The following is a 21,122-nucleotide window of genomic DNA, read 5'->3' as shown; positions in this document are numbered from 1 at the left end:
CAACTAAGTAGTGTTAAGACACTACAATATAAAACCAAGGAAAAACCTTTCCCCCCAACCAATGTGGGATTTTTCCCTTTCATTTGTTTTTCTCTCTCTCTTGTTTTTTCCCAACCCCCTTATTTTATATCAAGAACTTCCAACACCACCTACTTCTTTAATTCATTATACTAAACATGTCTATTACTAATTTTATTTTTTTTTAAAGTGGGTAGAAAACTGTCCCCCTTGTCCCTACCTAGCTCCACTACTTCTTATTTAAGTGAGGGGTGAGAAACATAAGCATATGTGACTATTTGAGGGTAAATTCATTCATTAATAACAAAATCAGTGTTACTTAGTAAAACATGGGCGACGTTTAGTGCCCCTAAATAATTCAGGAGCTTCGTTGTTTGTGGAAAACGTAAAGAAAGAGCGATCCTTTTGGATTCTCTTCTCAATTCTCTCTTCAAAATTCTGGTGTTGATCTAAAAAGGCAAATGCAGAAATTGCACAGACTTCGAACTTTAAAATCCTCAATTTGGAGGTTGGTGGGTATGCCGGAGTTAAAGAAACGAGCTTCAAATACGGTTTCTGCTGTTCAAGACACCTATTTTTCTACCAAGGTTTTTTTTTTCATTCCCTATTAATTAATAATTACTTTTCAATTGGGTGATTAAAATTTTCAATTGGGTATTTCAATATTTTGATAAATTTGCAATTTTGTATTTTTTTTTATGGGTTTTTAGGATACATTTGAGAGGCACAAGGTGGTGTTTACAGTTGGTACTTCTATAGCATCAGTTGGTACTGCTTGGCTTGGTGAGTAATTTAACTACTTTGCAATTGTAAATTTTATTTATTTATGGATATTTTTATGTCTGTAATAAGTTTTGAGGATTTATGAGGGAAAAAAAAAATTAGGGAGGATGATTGCTTAAATGACTGTAAATTTGTTTTAGTGTTTAGTAAATCACACAAATTTGTTTGTGGCATCATTTGGAACTGAGAAAAGGTTAAGAATTCTCTAGAACAATTCAAAAACTTGAATTCTACAATGTTGATGAATGAGAAGTACATATCATCTTGACAGTACTCTTATAACAATTCGAGCATATAGCTTCGATTGGGTTTTGGGTATTTGTCGTCTTGTTTGTGCTTCATTGCTTATGTCTTGTTATTTAATCTGTTTCCGCTGAACTATTATATTCCAAATTAGCTGTGCAGAAACATATCATGAATTCAATTATTCAAATATGCAGAACAAGAAGAAATGTTTACTTTAGATGATTGAGTTTACTATTTTAAGCTTTTGAGGCTATATTTTTATTTAAAATCGTTAGTAGATAATACTCCCTCCGTCCCCGAAAGAACGACTCTTTTGGGTTGATTTCGCGGGTATTAAGAAAGTTAAATAAAAAGATGTAAAATTATATTGGAAAGATAAATTTACATGGGGTTTGTAAAAAAGTAGAGAGAGAAAGTATTAAAAATACATGAAAAAACAAAATTTTATATGGGGAAGTTAATTTTGCACAAATATTGTTGTAAATTGGTGAGTAATTTAATGCAAATGAGTCGATCATTTTGGGACTATAATTAGGCCAAAAAGGGTCGAACTTTTGAGGACAGAGGGAGTAGCTTGAAATAGGTTGCTATCCTTTTGATATCATTATCTATTAAGCTTGGAATCTCTATTGGGCAATCACTTATTTGAATCTTAAGGCTAGAATGTGAGATACTTAAAAATCTCAGCCCTTAGGGTTGTCTTATTCTTGTGGTAATTGGAGTAAAAGTTTAAATTCCTTGAGAACTGGTTTAGTCTCGTTTTAAACAGTCTTGATGTTGCTATCCTATGGTTTTACACATCAATGACTCTGCTGCAAGATATGGGCGAAGTCCTCTAAGTATTGACCTGGAGGTCATGCTAGCTGATTCGCTGAAATAGCGCCCTGCCATAGTATTCTTTCATATGTGAAGGATAGAAGATCCTTAAGCTCTATGGAACTTTTTTTTTGGTCATTATATCTTGCCTGTCAGTTTGTTTTGTCAGATATTTTACATCATGAAGGTCCTGGTTCAGCCTGTTATTCGAGAATGGTAACTTGGCCTTCTTGTGTATGCATTAGGGAGTTCTCTTCTTTGATTACTCTCTATCACACTCTTAGAACATGTTGTCCTTTACCCATGTAGATGATTAGTTGTGAGGATGCTTTACATCTATTCTTGTGCTGTTGTGCTATGAAATGGAATAATTATTACGGAAGCATGTCTATGGTGTCTGGGGTGAGAGCTTATTGTGAAGTACTGGCTGTGTCAATAGAGGTTATGGAGAACTTACAAAGAATTTATGTGGCCCTGAGGCAAAATAAGGAGAAGAGACATTAAGATTATGTGCTATTTTGGCTGTAATTTGTTGCTTTTGGCAGAAATGAAATTTCCGTGTTTGTATAAGATGACAGGGGCAGGGTTTGGGGGGGGGGGGGGAGGGGTCGTTTTTCTATCATATACAAGTTACATTATTGGCTTTCTATGAGTAAATGACGTAAATCTGTAAATGCTACATGGACTTTTTGGGTCTTATTGTGATCTTGTTAAGTTGCTGGTGTAATTTGTAGCTAGTTTTTCTTAGAAATTATTTAACCTATTAATGTACTTTAATGCTTACAAAGAAAATAATAATTCTGTTTCGTTCTTAGAGGCATACAAAGTGTTTTTACCTGAAATTTTGTTGTGATGATGCAGGATACACTTTTCGTCATGTTCATGATACAAGAGTTGATAGAAGACTTGATTCAATTGAACAAGCGGTATGTAATTTTATTTGTAGTTGACTTCACAGAAAACATCATGCACCAATAAAATTCTTAAAAGATGATGATGTGTTCTATTGTCAATATGTAGATGTTTCAAACTTCGAGTGAAATATTCATTGTAGTTAAAAGTCTCTATTATGATGTGTGCATCATTTTGACTCAGTATTTCAAAAAGTATGGCCAAAGAACAAATTATACCGAGAATATGACACGAGGATAGACCGATAGAACCTAGGTCGTTGGAAACTAGATTTCCCGGTCAAAACAAAATTTGTAAAACTAAACCCAACCCTAGGTATAGGGGCAAGTCCAGGTCGAACCCAAGGTAAGAAGGTTTTGCTAAAGTCTAAGCTAAGCTATTCTGAAATCTTAAAGAGAATGGGTTGGTCTATACTAACAAAATCAAATCAATCAACAAATGAAAATCAATTATCAAAACACTAGAGAATTTAGGATCCACATGCATTTATAATAAACTTGCTAATTCGAGGGAATTCGATCAATTAAGCAATGCGAGGGAAAACGAATGATTTCAAAGGAAAATTGCTAATCAAGATCAATCGATAATAATAGCATCCAAATCAATTGTTCGTGTCATTGAAAGTTATTATGCAATCTAACATGATCATCAAGGTTAGCTACTCCTCTTCAAATCAAACACATGCACAAATTTTATCAACCAATTTAATCACATCATCAAATCAATCAAAAACCCCAAATTAGCTATAGATTATCACCAATACATGCTTCATCACATTCCCTAGCAAAGGAACTACTCACTAATGGTAAAATTGAAAAGCATAACAAAAGTAATCATCAATCTCTTCATCAACATTGTAATCCAAATATCAACAATTAAAATCAAACTAAACAATAGAAATCCAACAATATATCAAAATCAAACATAAAATTGCATTGAAAAAGAAAGGATTCTTACAAAACTTTGATCAATATCAAAGAGGAATGAGGATCACAATCATCAAACACCAAGTTTCTCTCTCTAAAATCTAAGAACAATATCACAAAATCAAGGGTTTCTCTCTCTAAAATTCTAATCAAAATCAATTCTATTTCTAATCTATGATTCCCTAATCAATTCTCTCTCTAGAATATGAAGGAAATCTATAAATAGTAAAACTAACTAAGAAGTAGTTAGTTAGACGTCCAAAAGAGACCTTAAAAGGTGCGGCCTCTCACTCCTTAGCGCGGCCGCAACAAAATGGGTACGGAAACAGGGGGAGGAGAGAGGCGCAGCCGCTCCTAGCAGCTGCGCGGCTGCTCCTTTCGCGCGCGGCCGCGCCATGGGAGCGGGGGATTCCCTTTGGTGCGCTCGAAGATGACCCCGTGAGCTCCGGATGATGCATGATGTTAAAGGCAGTCTCTAGGAGCCATTACGGTGGGTTCAACATCGCCTTTTCATGCCTACGCGGCATAAGAGCGCGGCCTCAAAGACCTGACTCTTGCACACCTTTGCTTTTGGGCTTCAAAAGGAGGGACTAGGATGCATCTTTGGCCTTGAATACCCCGAGAGAATGCCATTGAGCCTCTCGAACATCGCCAACTCCCTAGAATCAAAGAAAGCAAACAAGTAAAGAAGAAAATGCAAAATAAACTAAGAAAAGCAAGAATATAAGGAAACAACTAAGGTAAAAGCAAAATAGAGAAAATACAAGTAAAGCTAAAGAAAAAGAGGTAAAAGAGAAGTAAAAGTAATGAAAAATCATCCTAAAAGAAGCTAAATGAGTGCCATAAATGACGCTCATCAGAATAATTGTCTGAGCACTTCAAAGGTTTTATCTTTTTATTTTATTTTATTTTTATTTTATTTTATTTTTTATTTTTATTTTATTTTATTTTTTATTTTTATTTTATTTTTATGTTTCGTAAAGAGAAAGACATCATTTTGCTCTTTAATTTAGGCGAGTTGACATGGATCTTTATAAGCTTCACTGGAGATATGTTTTGTTGATTTTGTCCTTTCTTTTCCTTGTATTGTTGAGGCTGTTTTAGATTTTATTCTGTCTTGTAATGAACAATTACTTAAATGGTCTTTTGGACTAATATACTATAATAAATCTTAATGTACACGAATTGATAACCCCCATCCCCCCCCCCCTCTTCTATTTGCTAAAATCTAATGAAGTTCCTGAAAAGGTGTGAATTGTGTTTTGTCTCAATCAGTAAACTCATGGTATCAAAAGTAAAAGAAAAAAGGGTTTCTTGTTTGTTAGCAATAGAAATTCGTCGGCTGAACAACTCTATGATACTACTTGTGCTATATATGATGTGGAGTATTTCCTACTCGTAAGCTACATTTTTTTTGTCTAATAGTAAGACTAATTCGATCTCCTTGTGGCAGATGAAAAGCACCTACTGATTATTATTTTCCCTTGACCACAGTTGATGTACTGGTCTGGACTACATGAATTCGTACCACGTGGGTGAGAATGCCTTTTCTTCTCTGCTGTACTGAGCTTTAGATCAGCTCTTAATTTTCTCAATTCCCTATTTTTGGCATTCTGAATTACATTCCATATTGTTAGGTGTTATGTTAGCTAGCATGTAGCAACTAGATATATCGACATATTCTGTAACCTTGTAATCATCCTCATGACTCATTGTGTAGGACAATTTAACACACATTGTCTAATCATCCCCGTATTTTAAATATCTAGCTTATACAGCCAGATATTTGTTGAAGTATTTTCTATTCTGCTTCTGATTGAACAGACAGGCAGTAAAGAAGCTTCTGACAGATATATACAGGAAGCAGGGAATTGACTGCACTGACTTTTTGACGTCTTTTACTGGTATCAAACACGCAATTTATTCATGAGCTAATCGGTTTTCAAAGATGGCAGTGGATTTTTTTTTTTATCACATCAATTATGATAAGCACTAATACAAATTTAGGATGTAGGTGTAAACTGTTGCCTGAGCACAGCAACGGTTTCTACATTCCTGCAGCATGAACCTCAGCCAACAGCCACCAAAAACATGATCCATTTTTCCCAAAGTATGTGCTTATTGATTAAATCTACTGCTTTCATTATATTATAGGCCGGGTCATATGAGCCAAGTTGAAGTTGTTCTTACTTCTTAGGCTTAGTTGCTTGACAGTTGACACATTACTTAAACTTAGATTAAGTTTCAGACGAGTTTATACTGAATTGACCTGTAATTGCAGAGCTTTGTTGATCAATCTAGGACAACATAGTAATTCTTGTCTATGAATATGTCATCAGTGGCAAGGGATGGAACAATAGCAAGATATGACTATCTAGACCCGGATAAGAACTTGGAACGTTATGGGCAGACTAAGCCTCCGGAATATGACCTGACAAACATACCAAACAACCTCCCAATGTTCATAGCTCATGGAGGAAGGGACGAGCTTGCTGATGTTGACGATGTTAAGTTCCTGCTGGATAAACTCAAAAATCATGATAAAGACAAGCTATTCCTTCAGTTTGTTGAAGACTATGCGCATGCTGATTATGTCCTGGCTATGAATGCTAAGGAAATCGTTTATGATCTTCTCATTGATTTCTTTAACAAACACAGTAAATCTTAGCAAGGGAAATATGTGTTATAGTGGATGTATTTGATTTTTTTTTTGGTGTTTAGAGAGCCACAAGAACGGGGTGAGAATTGACCCCAGGGTCTCCTTGAATCGGAAGGGAAGCTCAATCACTCTCAGTGGATGTATTTGATCACTCTAAATATTTTCTAGTTTGGTAATTTTCTTAGTACGAGAGTGCATAGTGGCTTTTTTTTTTTACAACATCCATAGTGGCTTTCTTACATAGCATGTAATATTGTCAATTTTAACTTGCGTTTTGGGGCCCAAACTCCCGGACCGTGACACTAAGTCATAAATGTGCTTACTGGCTTACGGCAACGTTCTATCTGATCAAATCTAGTGTGTCATTTGCATGCCTTAGGTCATGGTGGTAAATGTTGCTTACTTCGTACTTCCTCGTATCTTATTTAAATGTAACATTAGGTTGTGTACAAAGTTTTATGCAAATGAAATAATTGAGTATTTTAATATGTGAGTGGGTTAAATTGAGAATTAAATACTTCGTATATAGATAAAAGATGAGTGGGAGAGTATTTTATTATTAACAGTGGCGAGGCTAGGCCGATGCAGTGTGGGCGACAGCTCAGGGCCCACAAAAAACAAGGGCCCAAAAATTAGTATATATACAATTTGTTTCACAAATAATCACAAAAAGCATTAGTTGGATCAGTGTGGTTGTGTTATGTTTAAGATAATCTCAAGACCAGGTTTTTGCTTCTTGAAATCTTTTTGTGATATACTTTGTATATTGTTTGAACTTGATCACCAGCTATCAGCTAACCCCAAATGTTACCCCCGAGTCCTCGACAACCAATATGTACTTTAATAGAGCCTCGATTCCTCAAAATCATATAGCCTACTATTTCCCCCGTTTCTATTTAGTTGACGCGTTTGATTTAGGTACATATATTAAGGAGAGGAGAGAGAGTGAGAGAGTGAAAAAACAAGTGGGGTAGCTTGTAAATACACGGTAAAAAAGTTACCCCAAAAGGATTCGTGTCAACTAAAAAAAAACTTCCTAAAAAGGAACACGTGTCATCTAAAAAGAAACGGAGGTAGTATATAACAAATGCAATAATGATAGATCAATCAATAAAGATTATCAGAGTGGTTATTTTGCTCATTCCCTGTCCTTAAATTCTTAATGGAAGTACACCATATTTACAGGTTAATGTTTGATGGTGCCATGTCTGAAGATACATGCGCAATGAAAAGAAACTACTATGTGTGAAATACATTAAACGCAGGGAGCAGGCGATTGGTTGGGCAAGGATTAGGAGTTTCTGCGGGTGGTTCTGGTCCTTCTGGACAATACAGTATGTGTATTCACAACAATAGTTTATGGGTAAAATAATTACAATTTTACTGATAATGAACTAATATGGAAAATTTGTTGATCATTGAAGATACAAGAGTGATTATTCATATTTACACTGTACAGGATACATATAATACAGGTATTGTCCTACAGGAGTGTAAATATATTCTATTCAGGCAGGAGAGGCAACCGCGCAACTGGGGCACCTTCTTTGCCACCCTTTAGTGATACAGAGGTTATTTCATCATCATTTGATGAACCATGTTTGGCATGTTTAGAGGAAGTTTTCTTTGATTTAATCGGAAGAATTTGTAATCGAGGGTTCTGTTCTGTACCTGAGTTCTCTGCAGCCAGCTGGTAACTTTCCACAAGCTTAAGTTGCCGGGCAATTATATCTGAACGTCGAGGAAGAAGTTCTACTGCTTCCCCACCTGGAATCACAATATACTCAATCGCAAGTCGAACTTCCTATTGACAAAATCAAAGGTTAGTAAAGTCGATTAGAAATGCCTAGAACTAGAAGCATTCAATGCCCATAGTCATGCATATACCAGGGGCAAAAACATTGATGAAATATGCAAATGAAATGACCCAACTACTTCAAGCATCCTCAAATCGATTCAATAGAAAGGTTAAAAAAACATACTTTGGTAGGAATTTCAATCAAAACATAAGTCATTTGAGTAGTAATTGGTCTCAAGTGGGTTTCATGACTTTCAGCATATCCCAATATTATTTTTTTGTCTTGGTACTGATAGGTAAAGATATTGAAAATTATTTTCCGGAAAGATTGAATTCTTGAACATACTAGTACTGCCAAAGTACAAAACTACCACATCCTCCTCCTCTAAGACTTAATTGTTGCACTATCAAGTTGAAGTCCACATTCATCACCAGCTAACAATTGAGAAATGAATTTGAATGGAATGTCGTTACCTCTAAAGCATCAAGCTCTTCTAACGAAGGTTTCCGTTCAGGTGCATCATCTTCGATTTCAATGTCAAGCACATCTTTTGAAGGAAGCTTTGACATTGGGCCAAAAGCTTCCATCCCAAGAATCATGCGAATTGCCTTTACCATTTGTGCCATGGTATTTGACTGCAGTGTCATGATGAGGAGTTAAGAGATAATTCTTGTAGTACACATTTTAAGATATTTATTGGTCAAATCAGAAAATTACCTTGATAACAAAAATAGGAACTTGGTGGAATTTAGCAACACCGCGGATCCATGGATTTTGCTTCATCTCTGAACTAGAGGCTAAGATTGCATGCGCTATTCCAATATCATCTGTAGCATCAATTACCTCCTCAAGCCCCATTACTTCTGCTACTTGTAGTAAATCAGCTTCCAATATCTAAAGCACATACATTGATTTAAGTAAGGGGACTTAACATACTTTCCCTCTAAAATATACAGGCCATATGGCATCATCGCCATCATACTCAGATAGATATCATGATTATGGTCAAAAGACTCAGAACCCATATTTACTTCAATTGCTATCTTAAATTTTTCCAGATTTGTCCATCAAACATTATTTGTGACATGTTGATCAATTCTTTGGTAGCTAATGTAAATAAATTCGCATGAACAAAAAGCATGCTGTGGAACAGGATATTCTCATTTCCTTTCCGGAATGATAATCCCACTGAAATACTAATGCACATTTGTTCAGCTTGCCAAAGGAATCTATAGTGCAAAGCAGATTGGCATATAAACATTCCATTCATCTTACCTTATAAGTGTACACAAAAATTGGTAAGCTGTTCTTTCTTGGACCTTTGGTGTTTCTCCTCTTGGAAAGATGAGGTACAGCCATGTCTTCATTTTCAGACTCTATTTCAGTGCTTCTCTTAGCAGGCTTAATGAACTCAGATTCTTCTTGCTGCTGCTTTTCAGGAACCTTGGCCAAATTATCAGAGCTTTTCACCTCAGGTTCCATCTGACGGATTTCAAATAGAGGGGATTTTCCTATTACATCAAGAATAAACATAAGTAAGCACCTCAAATCCTGAAGCAAAGACTTTGATGTTAATCTATTTTAATAAATTTATATATGATACCAGCAAGTATAGCATCGACTGTTGCATCTAATCTGTGATGGACACGACATTCAGTTCTAGAAATCATTTCAACAGCACATGTAAAAGTGGGAGGTCCCTTTCTCTCAAGAACTGTCTTCTGCACTTTTCTTCGCCTTGCTTCTTCATCACCCAAGGTAACACTCTACCAAATAAATAACAATTCAAAGGCAACCAAACATCAGTTATTGTTCATTAAAATTTATGACTATGAAATGCAAAACAATAGGGTTAAGAATTTTAGTGATGTACCTCTATACCACCAACCAGCAGCTGAAGAGAAGGATTTTTCATTATATTATCTATGGTCATGCCGTGAGCAGTCCCAACAAGTTGTACTCCCCTTTGAGCAATGGTACTGGCAGCCAAAGCTTCAAGCTCTGTTCCGATTTCATCAATAATTATTGTCTCAGGCATGTGATTTTCAACAGCCTCAATCATCACCTACACGATTTTAGAAAGAGAGGAAATTAGAGACTAAGATTAAAAGTTATATCGATAATCTCTTGTTTATTAAATTAACAGTGAAGCAATGTGTAATACTCACGTTATGCTGCATATCGACATTAGGCACCTGCATCCTCCTTGCACGACCAATACCTGAATGTGGAACATCACCATCACCTCCAATTTCATTCGACGTATCCACAATTACCACTCGCTTGTTGTGCTCATCTGCTAGTGTTCTTGCAATTTCTCTGGAAGAAAAACAACTTAGTTTTCATTCTTCTGTTTTATTTATTTATTATTTACAGGAAGTAATTTGATGACCTCTGAAGTCTAGGACCAGGGTTGAAGCATTGGTACCACCTCTCTTTCTCTCTTCTCTCTAAAAAGTAATTTGATGACTATAATGTAGTCAAACATATAATTTGCAATAAGTAAATTTTACATTTTCCATTTCCTCACTTTATTTAGGCATAGAAAATGCATTCACATGACTACACTTAGCAGGAAGGAATAATGCTGACCACCTAAGAAAAGCAAAGCAAAGCAAAGAAAGCTTTTGAAGCTTCTAGAGCAAAACATGCAAAGATCTGAGCTTTTATGTCAAAAAAAAATTGATACTTGTATTGATCAATGGACAATTTTGATAACAAGCCACTAACCATAGAAACATTTTAAAGGATCTACCTGATCAAGGTGGTTTTGCCAACTCCAGGCGGTCCTATAACCAAGATAGAACCTCCCCCCTCAATCAAATCATGGATGATCTCGGCACTCCCAGAAACTGCTCTACCCACCCGACAAGTAAGCCCAATTATTTGCAACTTACGATTCCGAATGGCACTTATACGATGCAGTGAACGATCAATTCCTGATCGATTGTCATCCGAAAAATCACCCACCTGAACAATGCAGCTAATTCACATATATATATATATATATTAAAAAAAAAAAAAAAAAAAAAATCCGATTTCCACCACTTTCCACCACACCAAACACCCTGCTAATTTAAAAGCCTTCAAATCTAGCTGTTATCACACAAAAACATACCAATAACAGCAAAGTTTCAGACACATTAATAGAACATAACCATACACCCTTGGTGGAATCATATTCCATTAAATTCCTTCTTCAAGTTTATTATAGATTACATTAATTACATAAACAAATAACCGATTTGTTTGAATTAATGGCACCTCATGTAATGATCATTTGGAAGAAGCAAAATTCTCCTATCCCATCATTTTATCAACAAACAGATCAAACACTACTTCATGCTAACCAATAACATAATCACATTTTATAGAATTAGAAATGAACCAGCTATTTGTATAAAACTATATGCATAAAATTCAATCAAACTACTACCTTAGAAATAGCATGCTGCAAATCCTCAAGCTTGACAGGATCCTGAGAAATGACCCAATCACCAGAAGGAAACCGCGCCAAAGGTTTCCTTCCAAAATCAAGAACAATTTCAATCAAATCCCCAATCTCATCATGACAAGACAAGGAGTTTCTCATCCTAAAAGGAACCAATTCAAGAAACAACTCCAGCTCTGAAGCTGATTCTTCCACTCTATGATTACTAAAGTTAGAATTTGTTGTTGTTGGAGTTAGAACAAGGGAATTTGGGGTTAACCCATTTCCGGGAAACAGCCTGTCGGCCGGCCGGCGGATCTCCGGCGACCGGTTGGATGACACGGCGGATCTAGACGGAGCAATTCCTTTACGCCCGCCACCTGTTCGACGAAATGCCGCAGAGACAGGTGATAGAAAGTTAGCATTGTTTAAGTAAGAAAAGGTTGATTTTTGGGTTTGATTTACTGATTGCCATGAAATTTGAAGATCAACCAGCTCAAACCCATAATTTAATGCTTTCATATCTTTCTGGGTTTTTTTTTTTTTTTTTTTGTAAAAAAAAATAATAATAATAAAATTGTTAGAAAATATTGAAAAAGAATTGTTCTTTACTTGAGTTTTATGGTTTTTTTGGCAACCCAGAAATCAAATTTTGAGGAGAGAGAAAATTAAAAATAAAAATGGAAGATTCGTAAGAATCTCCTTGTGATTGGAGAAGAAGTGGGGTCAACTGAAGTTGTCATCCTGAAAAACACTCTAAAGAGAAGACACGTGGAGGCTTTGTTCCACACAAGCTCAAAAGTAGAAATTGAGTAATCCAAAAGACTAAAATCGGTATTTTCTTTAACTACCTGCCTAATTTGAGAAAAATTAAAAGTAATTACGTACACTTAACGAATTTAATTATGTGAGTGTGATTCTCTTTACACTCCAAGTCTCCAACCTTTTTGGATTCAAACATGAGGCATTGGAGCACTTACTGATTTTTATTTTTTTTTTTTTTTTGGAAGAAGGCTCATTTTGATTAGGACAATTTAATCAGAAAATTGGTATATTATCAGCAGTATTATACCAGTATAAGTTTATGTCCTATTATATCATATAGGAAATTGAATAATTCAATATTGTTTTTAGCTAAATGCATGAGAGATTGAGAGGTTAGTAACCTATTTATCATATATACACTCTGGTATTTCTCATTTAGATGATTAATATTCATTCAATTATCAAATGAAAAACAAAAGCTAATCTTGGGTTAGTTGGGTGCACCGTACACCCGAATGTATATAAAAAAAAATCGTAAAATATAAAGATTACATGTGGAATAGGATAAATTATAGTTTAAGCTGTAAAAAGATGAGTACAAGCAAAGCAAGCATTCTATGATGGCTTCCTTAAAAATCAAAACCCACTCAACTCACAATATTTAGAAAGAGTGAGTAAATTTTACTGGTAGTATTTCTTTTGGCCAAAAAAAAAAGGAAGCAACCAAAATCTGATAACAGACCTTTTAGAATTCATGTGGAGATATTCGGCCTGTAACAGAAATGCTTCTGAGCAACCATATGAGCAGCTAAAAATGACTGGCATCTGCTTCAGTATCATTTTATTTAACCAAACTTTCGAAGAGATCATCACAGCGAACAAAATCATTCGTGGACAGCACAACTGCTTGAGTTGCTTGATCATCAGCAATCTTTCGAGTCAATCGAGTCGTCATTTTTGTAAGCATCTTCCTCACTTCATTGAACTTCACAACCATCTTCAGAGGGCTTTCTGCACTATGTTTATACTTGGTAGGACAAAATGAACTGAAGCTCATTCAAAATTGGTACTCTTTTGGCCAAAAAATAAAAAACAAACACTTTTTGAACAGAGCCTTTGCCCAATTCACAAGTTTCAGCAACCTTCCACACAATATTTGTGACAAAGAAAGAGAAAGAAGCCCAGGTCTAATGGGCTGTGTCACGACAAAGGTAAAGAGCGCGATAACTAACATATGAACATCAAAATTATGCCTTTACTTGCTGCTTAAAAAATCAAAAATTATTTACGTGTGAAAGAAAAGGAGAGGGAGGCCCAAATAGGCAGATAGCGAGATTAGTCATGATATTGGCACAGATAGGAATACAAAAACTTTGAACATACGACAAAAGAAAATATAATATCACTTGCTAGAGTAGTTGCTACACAAACTGAAATCTTGTTACAAAACTGTAGTGATTTTGGTAAAGATTGCAGAAGCTAACTCAACAGCACACCTCTGCTTTCTATCCTCATTACTGTAATCTGAAAAAACTCACCCCACTCATCTTTCTAATGGCAATACAACACAATAAGGTTATGAGCTTCCAACTATGTCAACATGCTCCAATAAAAAGATTCAAGGGAAGAATTGCTAATTGCCTGTATTTAAGTTGATATTTGCTTATCCAAGACCAAATCAAAACTGATCTGCAGCAGATTGTCACTCTTTCCACATATCTGCCAACTCATCACGCTCCATTGGGTTTGACAACTCATGCATTTTCCTCCTAGTCTTTGCTTTAACCTTCTTAACGTATTTGCCAGCCTTCTTTTTCTTTTGCAGAGACCGTATCTACAAGGACAAAAAACATCATCAAATCTCAGGAAAACACGTGTAAATGGGAGGCATCCAAGAGTCTAATTATTTGCTTGATTTTGTAATGAATTGCAAGTATGGTTTACAAGAACAAATAAAAGATATCAAGGTCAAAGAAAATAGTGGCTATTAATCATCTACCTGATTCGGTGAAATATAGAAGGGATTCTCATACAAAGTTGGACCGCCAAAGCTTCCACCGAATATTTTGATGGGATTTAAACAGAACCTTGGGCCAACCTACCAATTAACCAAGCCAAAAATTAATCACACAGTCATGAAAAGAGAGTATCTAATCAACAAAGTAGTTCAGAAGTTCAACCTCTGTAAGGGTCATCTTGTCCAAGCCACCTCTGTCCATTTTAGTTGGTTCATTATGCGGAACAGTAATCTGTTGAGAAAGAGGAAAATTTCAACAAAAGAAAAAACATAGTTATTCAAGTGAAACAGAGCACAAAATGACATTGAAAGCACACTCGAAGTTATTCAAGTGATTATTGAGGTAGAAATCAGATGTTAAGAATATCAGTCACCAGGAAGTATATTCAAATTTTTCATTAAACTAAATTAGCCTACAGTTACACAAAACATATTCACTCTTCGATTTCAATGCAAAAAGCTGGCTGTAGCATATCACAAGTCCAAATGAAAATTCATCTATATGCATTGGACAATATAAGTTTGTAGCAAAGACTCGCTAATTATGCGCTACTATACAGCGAGTGCAGAGAGAACACTACCCGGATCATCAATGCAGCAGAAGTAACAAAATGAGTCCAATCGTTTTACTGAGTCGTACAAATGCAACAGCTACAAATTAACAATAACCATCACAATTGCTGGACCAAGTTACAAAGGAATCATTTGTGCCCTTGTTTAATGATAATCCATATTAAAGCATAACCAAGAAGTATGATAGTCATTCGTAGATAATTATATTATACGAACCTGATAGTTTCTAAACCAGATATGATCATCAACAATTGAAAAGGCAAAGACATGATCATGAAAAGGCTTTGATTTCCTGTGATCCTTTGGAATCTGGAATATCTGAAATGAAGGAAGAAATTAATTAGCAAAGGCAATATAGTGATGAAGTACCCAAGGTATACAAATGTAAGAATGCTTATCATCATTAAACAGCAATTGCACAACAAACCAGCAGTAATATACAAGTATTGATTATTAGATTAGCTGGCCAAAAGATTGCAAGAGAGTAATTGAACCACATGTAACATCCCACTAGTTACAGAGAGAAATACAAAATCACACGCACATACATTATTACAAACACGCCTAGACTACCAGTCAAAGCAGGTACACAAATGGTTTTTTTTTTTAAAAAGGAACGGTTTTCTGCCTTGTCTGTCTCAAATTTAGCATGCTAACAAAGGTCATATACCTTTGAGCAGGCTATAAAGGCTATATAATCACCTTTACAATTATTATAACAACTCTGCAAGATATTTTATTTGACAAAAATGAAAAAAAAAAAAAAAAAGTGATACTGGGAAGAATATCTGATATAAGGTTGTCCTCATGAAAGCAAGGACATAAAATATTAAAGTACGTAGATAATATGAAACCAATAGTTCAACAAAAGATACATTAATTCAACATTAATGAAAAACCTTTTTATCATCTTTAACAGACAGGCAGACACATTTACTAGAAGTCTAGAACCGTATATATGGGTTGAACAAATCAAGATACCTGCAACATCAACTCCTTCAAAAGCATCCAGTGTGGCTCCTTGTCAAAATTAGCTGAGAATGTCAACAAAGGACGTGAACCTTTCAAATGGTTCCCAGTGAGCTTTAATTCTTCCATTGTATGCACTGAGCAGAAAAATGAAATTAATTCATTAGGATAATCCCAACCATTCTCTACTAACATAACAGCAAGGATAGCAAATAGAACTAACATGTGGACTTGGGATTGACAGCATACCGCTTTAACTGTAGCATATAATACGAATCTTACAAGCACATTGAAAACTATTCAATTAAAATTACCTGCATTAACCAAAAATTTAACTGATGGACCATCTGGACTCTTGGCCATCCACAAGTAAAGATCTTTATGTTTTCTGCACTGGCAGATATAACAGAGAACCACCAATCAGTAAGGGAACCAAAAATAAATAAATAAATAAATTTGAATAAATTTCTTTAGCAAATTGGCTTAGATTTCATGGTTGCATGGCCAGATTAGCATCAAACCAATATTTTTACAACAGATGGTAAATAACTTGTAATATCAAAATGTGCATGTTTTTACAAAATTTTCATTTTTAATGGATTATAACAGCTGAAAAGAGAAACCAGAAGCATAATGAGACATTTTTTAAATCCCTAATGGAATTAATACAAGCCAAAAAGAAACAGATGGTTTCAAAATATGATACATACAGATGAACTAAGAAGATAGTAGTCCATATACTTGCAGAATTTTCTTTATATTTTTGTTACATTTTAAGTCACCATAATTACTTGAGTGATGGAACATTAGAAGTTTGCAGCCTTTTTAATACTCCCTCCATCCTTTAGTTTGTCCCATTGTATTCCTTGGGGTCAAAATTCTAAATCTTAGACCACGAATTCTCACTAATTAATAAGAAATAATATGGTCACGTGAGATCTTGTTAGATTCATTACATATGATTCAAGATTGGAGGTATTCATGTTTTAAGTCTCGAAGATAGTGAACAGCCAAATGGGGCAAACAGGTAGAGACAGAGGGAGTGACAGTATCGTCTCTTAATCCCTAGTGAACAAGACTTTAGATGAATAAAAAGAGATATAAGAAAAAGCCTATGTTTCATATTAAGCGAACAACTGAATTTGGTAAATCAGCAAAGTCATATAGGCCACACTGTGAATCTTGGGATCATAGTTGGCTATATAATAACAGTATTGAAATCAAATTATGCCTCCAAAACATACTCCTACAGTCCTACATCCAACAAGAAGCCTAAGCATTAAGGAAGCTCTTTCAATATGATAATGCACCACACGAATTATACCTTCCATCCTACATAGTATATGATTTTATTCCGTCCTAATAGGCTGATATCAATTCTGAAAATCATGGACAGCTTAAAATTCTAGGATCAAAGCCATACAATAATTTAAGATTATTACACACCTATCATTGATAGTTTTGCATTTCTACCAGGCCCGGCCCTTAACCAGTGCAGGGTGGGCGGTGGCACAGGGCCCAACTTTGTTTGAGGGCATCTGAGCAACTATGTTTATATAATATTTGCAGCGAATTGATGTCAATAGATAAACTTTGGGTCAGTTGTGTAAGCAGCTCATCCACTTAGAGGAGGTCGTGAGATCGAATCTGAACACAACCTCCATTTTTTCTTTTTTCCGCTTTGTTATTTAAAAATTTAAATAAGGTAATTAATCAATTTCTGAAGCAAAAATGCTATTAATTGAGTACAACTTTGTTGAAAAAAAACTATACAAAAGTGCTATCATTCGTTTTTCCTATAATCCAATGATGTGTCCATTTACCTAATATGAAGTATCCATTACCCAAAATTGTTGCATTTATACGAGGGTTCAAACTTAATCGGATGACATATTTATAAGCCATTAGCTTACTATATCATTTCATTAACAAAAGGGCCTCCATAATCATTGGGGCGGCTCTGATTTCTACAATTTCCATCACATGTTCTTATGCATTAAAATAAAAATAATCATTGACGGCTTCGGTTCTGCACAAATTTCAATCAAATAATTTACGTTACCAATTTCAATTCTGCAATATACACAGCACACTAATGTACACTCAAATACTGATAGCTAATAATACCTCAAAAAACATGCAGGAAGAGCAGTTCTTGAGCTCAACAAGCTCATTCAAAGTGGCACCTTTACTCTCCTTCGATTCGACCTTACTATCCCTTTTCGAATGCGGCAAAAGCGACGCCACATTCAACATCAAATGCCGATACCTAATAATTCAACAATCAAACAACCTTAACCAACAATTTCCCCCAAAAATCAAACAAATTTTATCAACAAAACACAAAACAAAAAACCTAAATTCCTTTCACAAAATTTCAATCAAATACCTGAAATTAATCCGACGAGAACAAGTAATAAGAACCTTCTCTTTGTTACGGAAAACAGGAACATGAACAGCGTCACCATTTTCTCTCTCCTCACCATCTTCCTCCTGAGGTTTGGTCTTCCACCCTAACAAAGTCCTCTTCGGCCGCTCTGGTGCGACGGCGTTCTTCTTCGCTTCTGCCTCTGCGGCTGCTGCTGCGGCAGCAGCTTGGGTTTCGGAATGCTTTCTCTTCTTACCCATCTGCAATTTCTTAGAGCTTTTTCTCTCTCCTTTAATGGAGTTTTTGAGGTATAGTTAGGGTTTTGCTAAAACCCTAATTTTGATTTGCAGAATTTGGTGACGAGGGTTTTACGAAGTAAGATGAAAGAAATATCAGATATGGAATTGGGTTGTAATGGGCTATTGTAAGAAATTAAGGGCTACTGGGCCTTTTAGCTTGTAAACTTTTTTTTTTTCTTTGCAAAAACTAATTACTACTTCTCGTAATGTAGTTATTGTTTGTATTTTTCCACGGTTTTTATGAAATAGAAAGAGAAAATAGATGGAGTACGTTAATAAAAGTAAAAAGTACAATTATAGACAAAAATTAGAGAGTAAAAGTGAAGTCCAATAAATAAAGTTAGAGAGACAAAAGGTATAGCTTATGGCATGTGCAAAATTCAAGGATAATTTAGAAAGTACAATAAATAAAGTTTAAAAAGTGAGGGTATAATAGTCTTTACATATCATCTAAATATAGATTCAGGCATAATATTTTGGATCTCTTTATATTTTATTCCCCCCCCCCCCTAAAAAAAGGCAACAATAAGTTAAGCACACACAATTTCTTTTTTCTTTTTATATTTTATGTGGCCGGGGTTACTCGGTCAGGGGTTACTTGAGGGATTACTCGGTCAAGAGTAGCTCTAGTAACCCTTAACAAAGTAACTTGAGCAACTCTTACTAATTATGGTTATCATAGATTCATAGAGTAGTTCTTACTGATAATGGATGTGTAATGGAATAAAAGGTTTATATGTTAGAAAGATTTTAAAGGACATGAGTTGAATGAATTGGACATAACTACTTAAGCATCTGGAATCCTCCATTTCCAATTGTAATATAGTGAACTAGATGAAGCCCGTGCGATGCACGGTTTGTTTGATTTTTTTATTATTATTATTATGCTTTTTTTTTTGTATTTATGAGCTAAAATTTGTTAAATATTTAGATAAAATTCCTAATATTAAAAAATAATATTTAATATTTAATTAATTTAAACTTAAAAATCTCATTCGCCAATTTTGCTTATGTGGCATTTGAATTATTTAATTCTAAAAAAAATTAATAATCTCTTATTTAATTGGCTACTACTAAGATTTGTAATCCTACACGGTGCGCTGAGAAAATTAGATCCTACGTGGCTCTCTAAAAACTCGGGAAAAAACTCCCCTTTAAACATATACTAGTTTTGTGCCCGTGCGATGCCCGGGTTGTTTATTGAATTTTAAAATATATTTTTAATCTATATGTCAAATTTTAAAACATATCATTGATAAAAAATTAGTTAGGAATTGATGTGTTTTTGTGACTATTTAAACTTGTAGACATGTAATGACTAATAATAATAATAATAATATTGGTGAAAAATATTTCTTGACCCGTAACCCTGCCTGAAATGGCCGGTGACCCGACCTGATTTACAGGTCTACACACAGTAATAAAATTATATTAGATTGTGAAGTATATTATTTTAATTGATTAAAATATATTATAAACAATGGATGTGGTACATTTTGAACTAATTCCTTCACTCCAGAAAAATATTATGATACAAAAAATAAATTTATATGATAATTTATGAGAGTTATAATCTAATTATTTTTTGAATAAAATTATAATTCAATTTGTACCTATGAAATATTGGTACTTTATCAAAAATAAAACTCTAAATCAACAATTTTATCCTAAAATTCTATCCAAATTTGATTGAAAATAAAATTCTAAACTAACTTTTTTATTCTACCAATTGAATTCGATATAACTCTATCTTATGTGGCACGACACTTGGCGAAAAGTTGGAACGCCAAGTGTCGCTGCCTCATCGCATGGCTAAAAGTTTAGCTTTATATATTAGTTATATGATATGATATTAAATTGGTGATGGAGGTAATTTCTATCATGTCATACTACAATTGTTCAGCCTAATAACTTAATTTATATTTTTCAGTTCATTTGTTATTTTGAGTTTCTTGTTAAAATTTTGTAACCATTAATCTTCTCTATTTCTTTTTTTTCCTTAGAAAAAAGGTCAATTTTTACTAACAATTTACTCGTATGTTAGTAAGACCTATCCAAAATGTCAATTATTACAAGGGAACATCCCTTAGCCACTCTAAACTCAAACTTGGTTGTCGATTATGGCCAAGCACAATTCCTTTGCTCCCTTCTCTTGCACGAATGCTTGATATTGCTATATTCCTTTTGAGATTTGCGCTTATCAAGGCTCTAAGATAACAAGTGTATCTCTACATGCATATCATAGGCCCTATTTTAAGCTCCCATGCCTTTTCTTCCCTGCAATTCTTTGTTGCAGCAAGGTCTTATTATTTGTGATTGGGAGTAACATCTTCGAAAAGGACCAGGGTATGATCTCGCAGTGACAGATCTGGAGCTTCCCGAGCTACCCTCAGAATAGTCTCAATTCTCACAGAACTAGAGACAGCCGTGGGTATAAATACAGGAGATTGATTGTTTAACTGATTTACATCATCTTACAGGTACAGATATATAGTTCAATTACATAGTTTGTACAATCACCCAAGGGTCCTTCGCCTCAAAG

At 34.8% G+C, this 21,122-nt stretch overlaps 3 protein-coding genes across 3 annotated transcripts; 1 reads left to right on the top strand and 2 right to left on the bottom strand.

Annotated features, from left to right (window-relative positions):
- Positions 1-6,731, top strand: LOC110701952 (triacylglycerol lipase 2-like). The gene is made up of 7 exons (XM_021879570.1): positions 1-605; positions 729-801; positions 2,725-2,789; positions 5,196-5,236; positions 5,526-5,605; positions 5,716-5,811; positions 6,041-6,731. Exons 1-7 carry the CDS (start codon positions 480-482, stop codon positions 6,367-6,369), a joined length of 810 nt encoding a protein of 269 aa, XP_021735262.1. The 5' UTR covers positions 1-479; the 3' UTR covers positions 6,370-6,731.
- A 1,022-nt stretch (positions 6,732-7,753) lies between these two features.
- LOC110701950 (uncharacterized protein ycf45-like) lies at positions 7,754-12,236 on the bottom strand. The gene is made up of 9 exons (XM_021879568.1): positions 11,596-12,236; positions 10,915-11,129; positions 10,328-10,478; positions 10,033-10,224; positions 9,763-9,925; positions 9,435-9,670; positions 8,877-9,053; positions 8,633-8,794; positions 7,754-8,164 (listed from the first exon to the last, which is right to left on the bottom strand). Exons 1-9 carry the CDS (start codon positions 12,109-12,111, stop codon positions 7,865-7,867), a joined length of 2,112 nt encoding a protein of 703 aa, XP_021735260.1. The 5' UTR covers positions 12,112-12,236; the 3' UTR covers positions 7,754-7,864.
- A 1,481-nt stretch (positions 12,237-13,717) lies between these two features.
- LOC110701951 (ribosome biogenesis protein BRX1 homolog 1-like) lies at positions 13,718-18,705 on the bottom strand. The gene is made up of 8 exons (XM_021879569.1): positions 18,303-18,705; positions 18,041-18,182; positions 16,228-16,306; positions 15,926-16,050; positions 15,161-15,262; positions 14,535-14,603; positions 14,354-14,452; positions 13,718-14,188 (listed from the first exon to the last, which is right to left on the bottom strand). Exons 1-8 carry the CDS (start codon positions 18,539-18,541, stop codon positions 14,057-14,059), a joined length of 987 nt encoding a protein of 328 aa, XP_021735261.1. The 5' UTR covers positions 18,542-18,705; the 3' UTR covers positions 13,718-14,056.
- Positions 18,706-21,122: the final 2,417 nt, after the last annotated feature.

Source organism: Chenopodium quinoa, unplaced genomic scaffold (assembly GCF_001683475.1).
Source record: "Chenopodium quinoa cultivar QQ74 unplaced genomic scaffold, ASM168347v1, whole genome shotgun sequence".
Classification (NCBI taxonomy): domain Eukaryota; kingdom Viridiplantae; phylum Streptophyta; class Magnoliopsida; order Caryophyllales; family Amaranthaceae; genus Chenopodium; species Chenopodium quinoa.
The sequence above is the reverse complement of the archived record's forward strand: the minus strand, read 5'-3'. Positions and strand labels throughout refer to the sequence as shown.

What these genes read in the sequence shown, in the direction of transcription:
- LOC110701950 (XM_021879568.1), bottom strand. Translation starts at nt 12,111, where the DNA reads ATGAAAGCATTAAATTATGGGTTTGAGCTGGTTGATCTTCAAATTTCA. An exon ending in ATGTCGATATGCAGCATAAC is followed by an intron (nt 10,225 to 10,327) that starts GTGAGTATTACA and finishes AAAATCGTGTAG; the next exon opens with GTGATGATTGAGGCTGTTGA. An exon ending in AAGAGCTTGATGCTTTAGAG is followed by an intron (nt 8,165 to 8,632) that starts GTAACGACATTC and finishes TTTTGTCAATAG; the next exon opens with GAAGTTCGACTTGCGATTGA.
- LOC110701951 (XM_021879569.1), bottom strand. Translation starts at nt 18,541, where the DNA reads ATGGGTAAGAAGAGAAAGCATTCCGAAACCCAAGCTGCTGCCGCAGCA. An exon ending in TAAATTTTTGGTTAATGCAG is followed by an intron (nt 16,051 to 16,227) that starts GTAATTTTAATT and finishes TTTTCTGCTCAG; the next exon opens with TGCATACAATGGAAGAATTA. An exon ending in TCTGGTTTAGAAACTATCAG is followed by an intron (nt 14,604 to 15,160) that starts GTTCGTATAATA and finishes CTTTCTCAACAG; the next exon opens with ATTACTGTTCCGCATAATGA.
- LOC110701952 (XM_021879570.1), top strand. Translation starts at nt 480, where the DNA reads ATGCAGAAATTGCACAGACTTCGAACTTTAAAATCCTCAATTTGGAGG. An exon ending in ACACCTATTTTTCTACCAAG is followed by an intron (nt 606 to 728) that starts GTTTTTTTTTTC and finishes ATGGGTTTTTAG; the next exon opens with GATACATTTGAGAGGCACAA. An exon ending in CATGAATTCGTACCACGTGG is followed by an intron (nt 5,237 to 5,525) that starts GTGAGAATGCCT and finishes CTGATTGAACAG; the next exon opens with ACAGGCAGTAAAGAAGCTTC.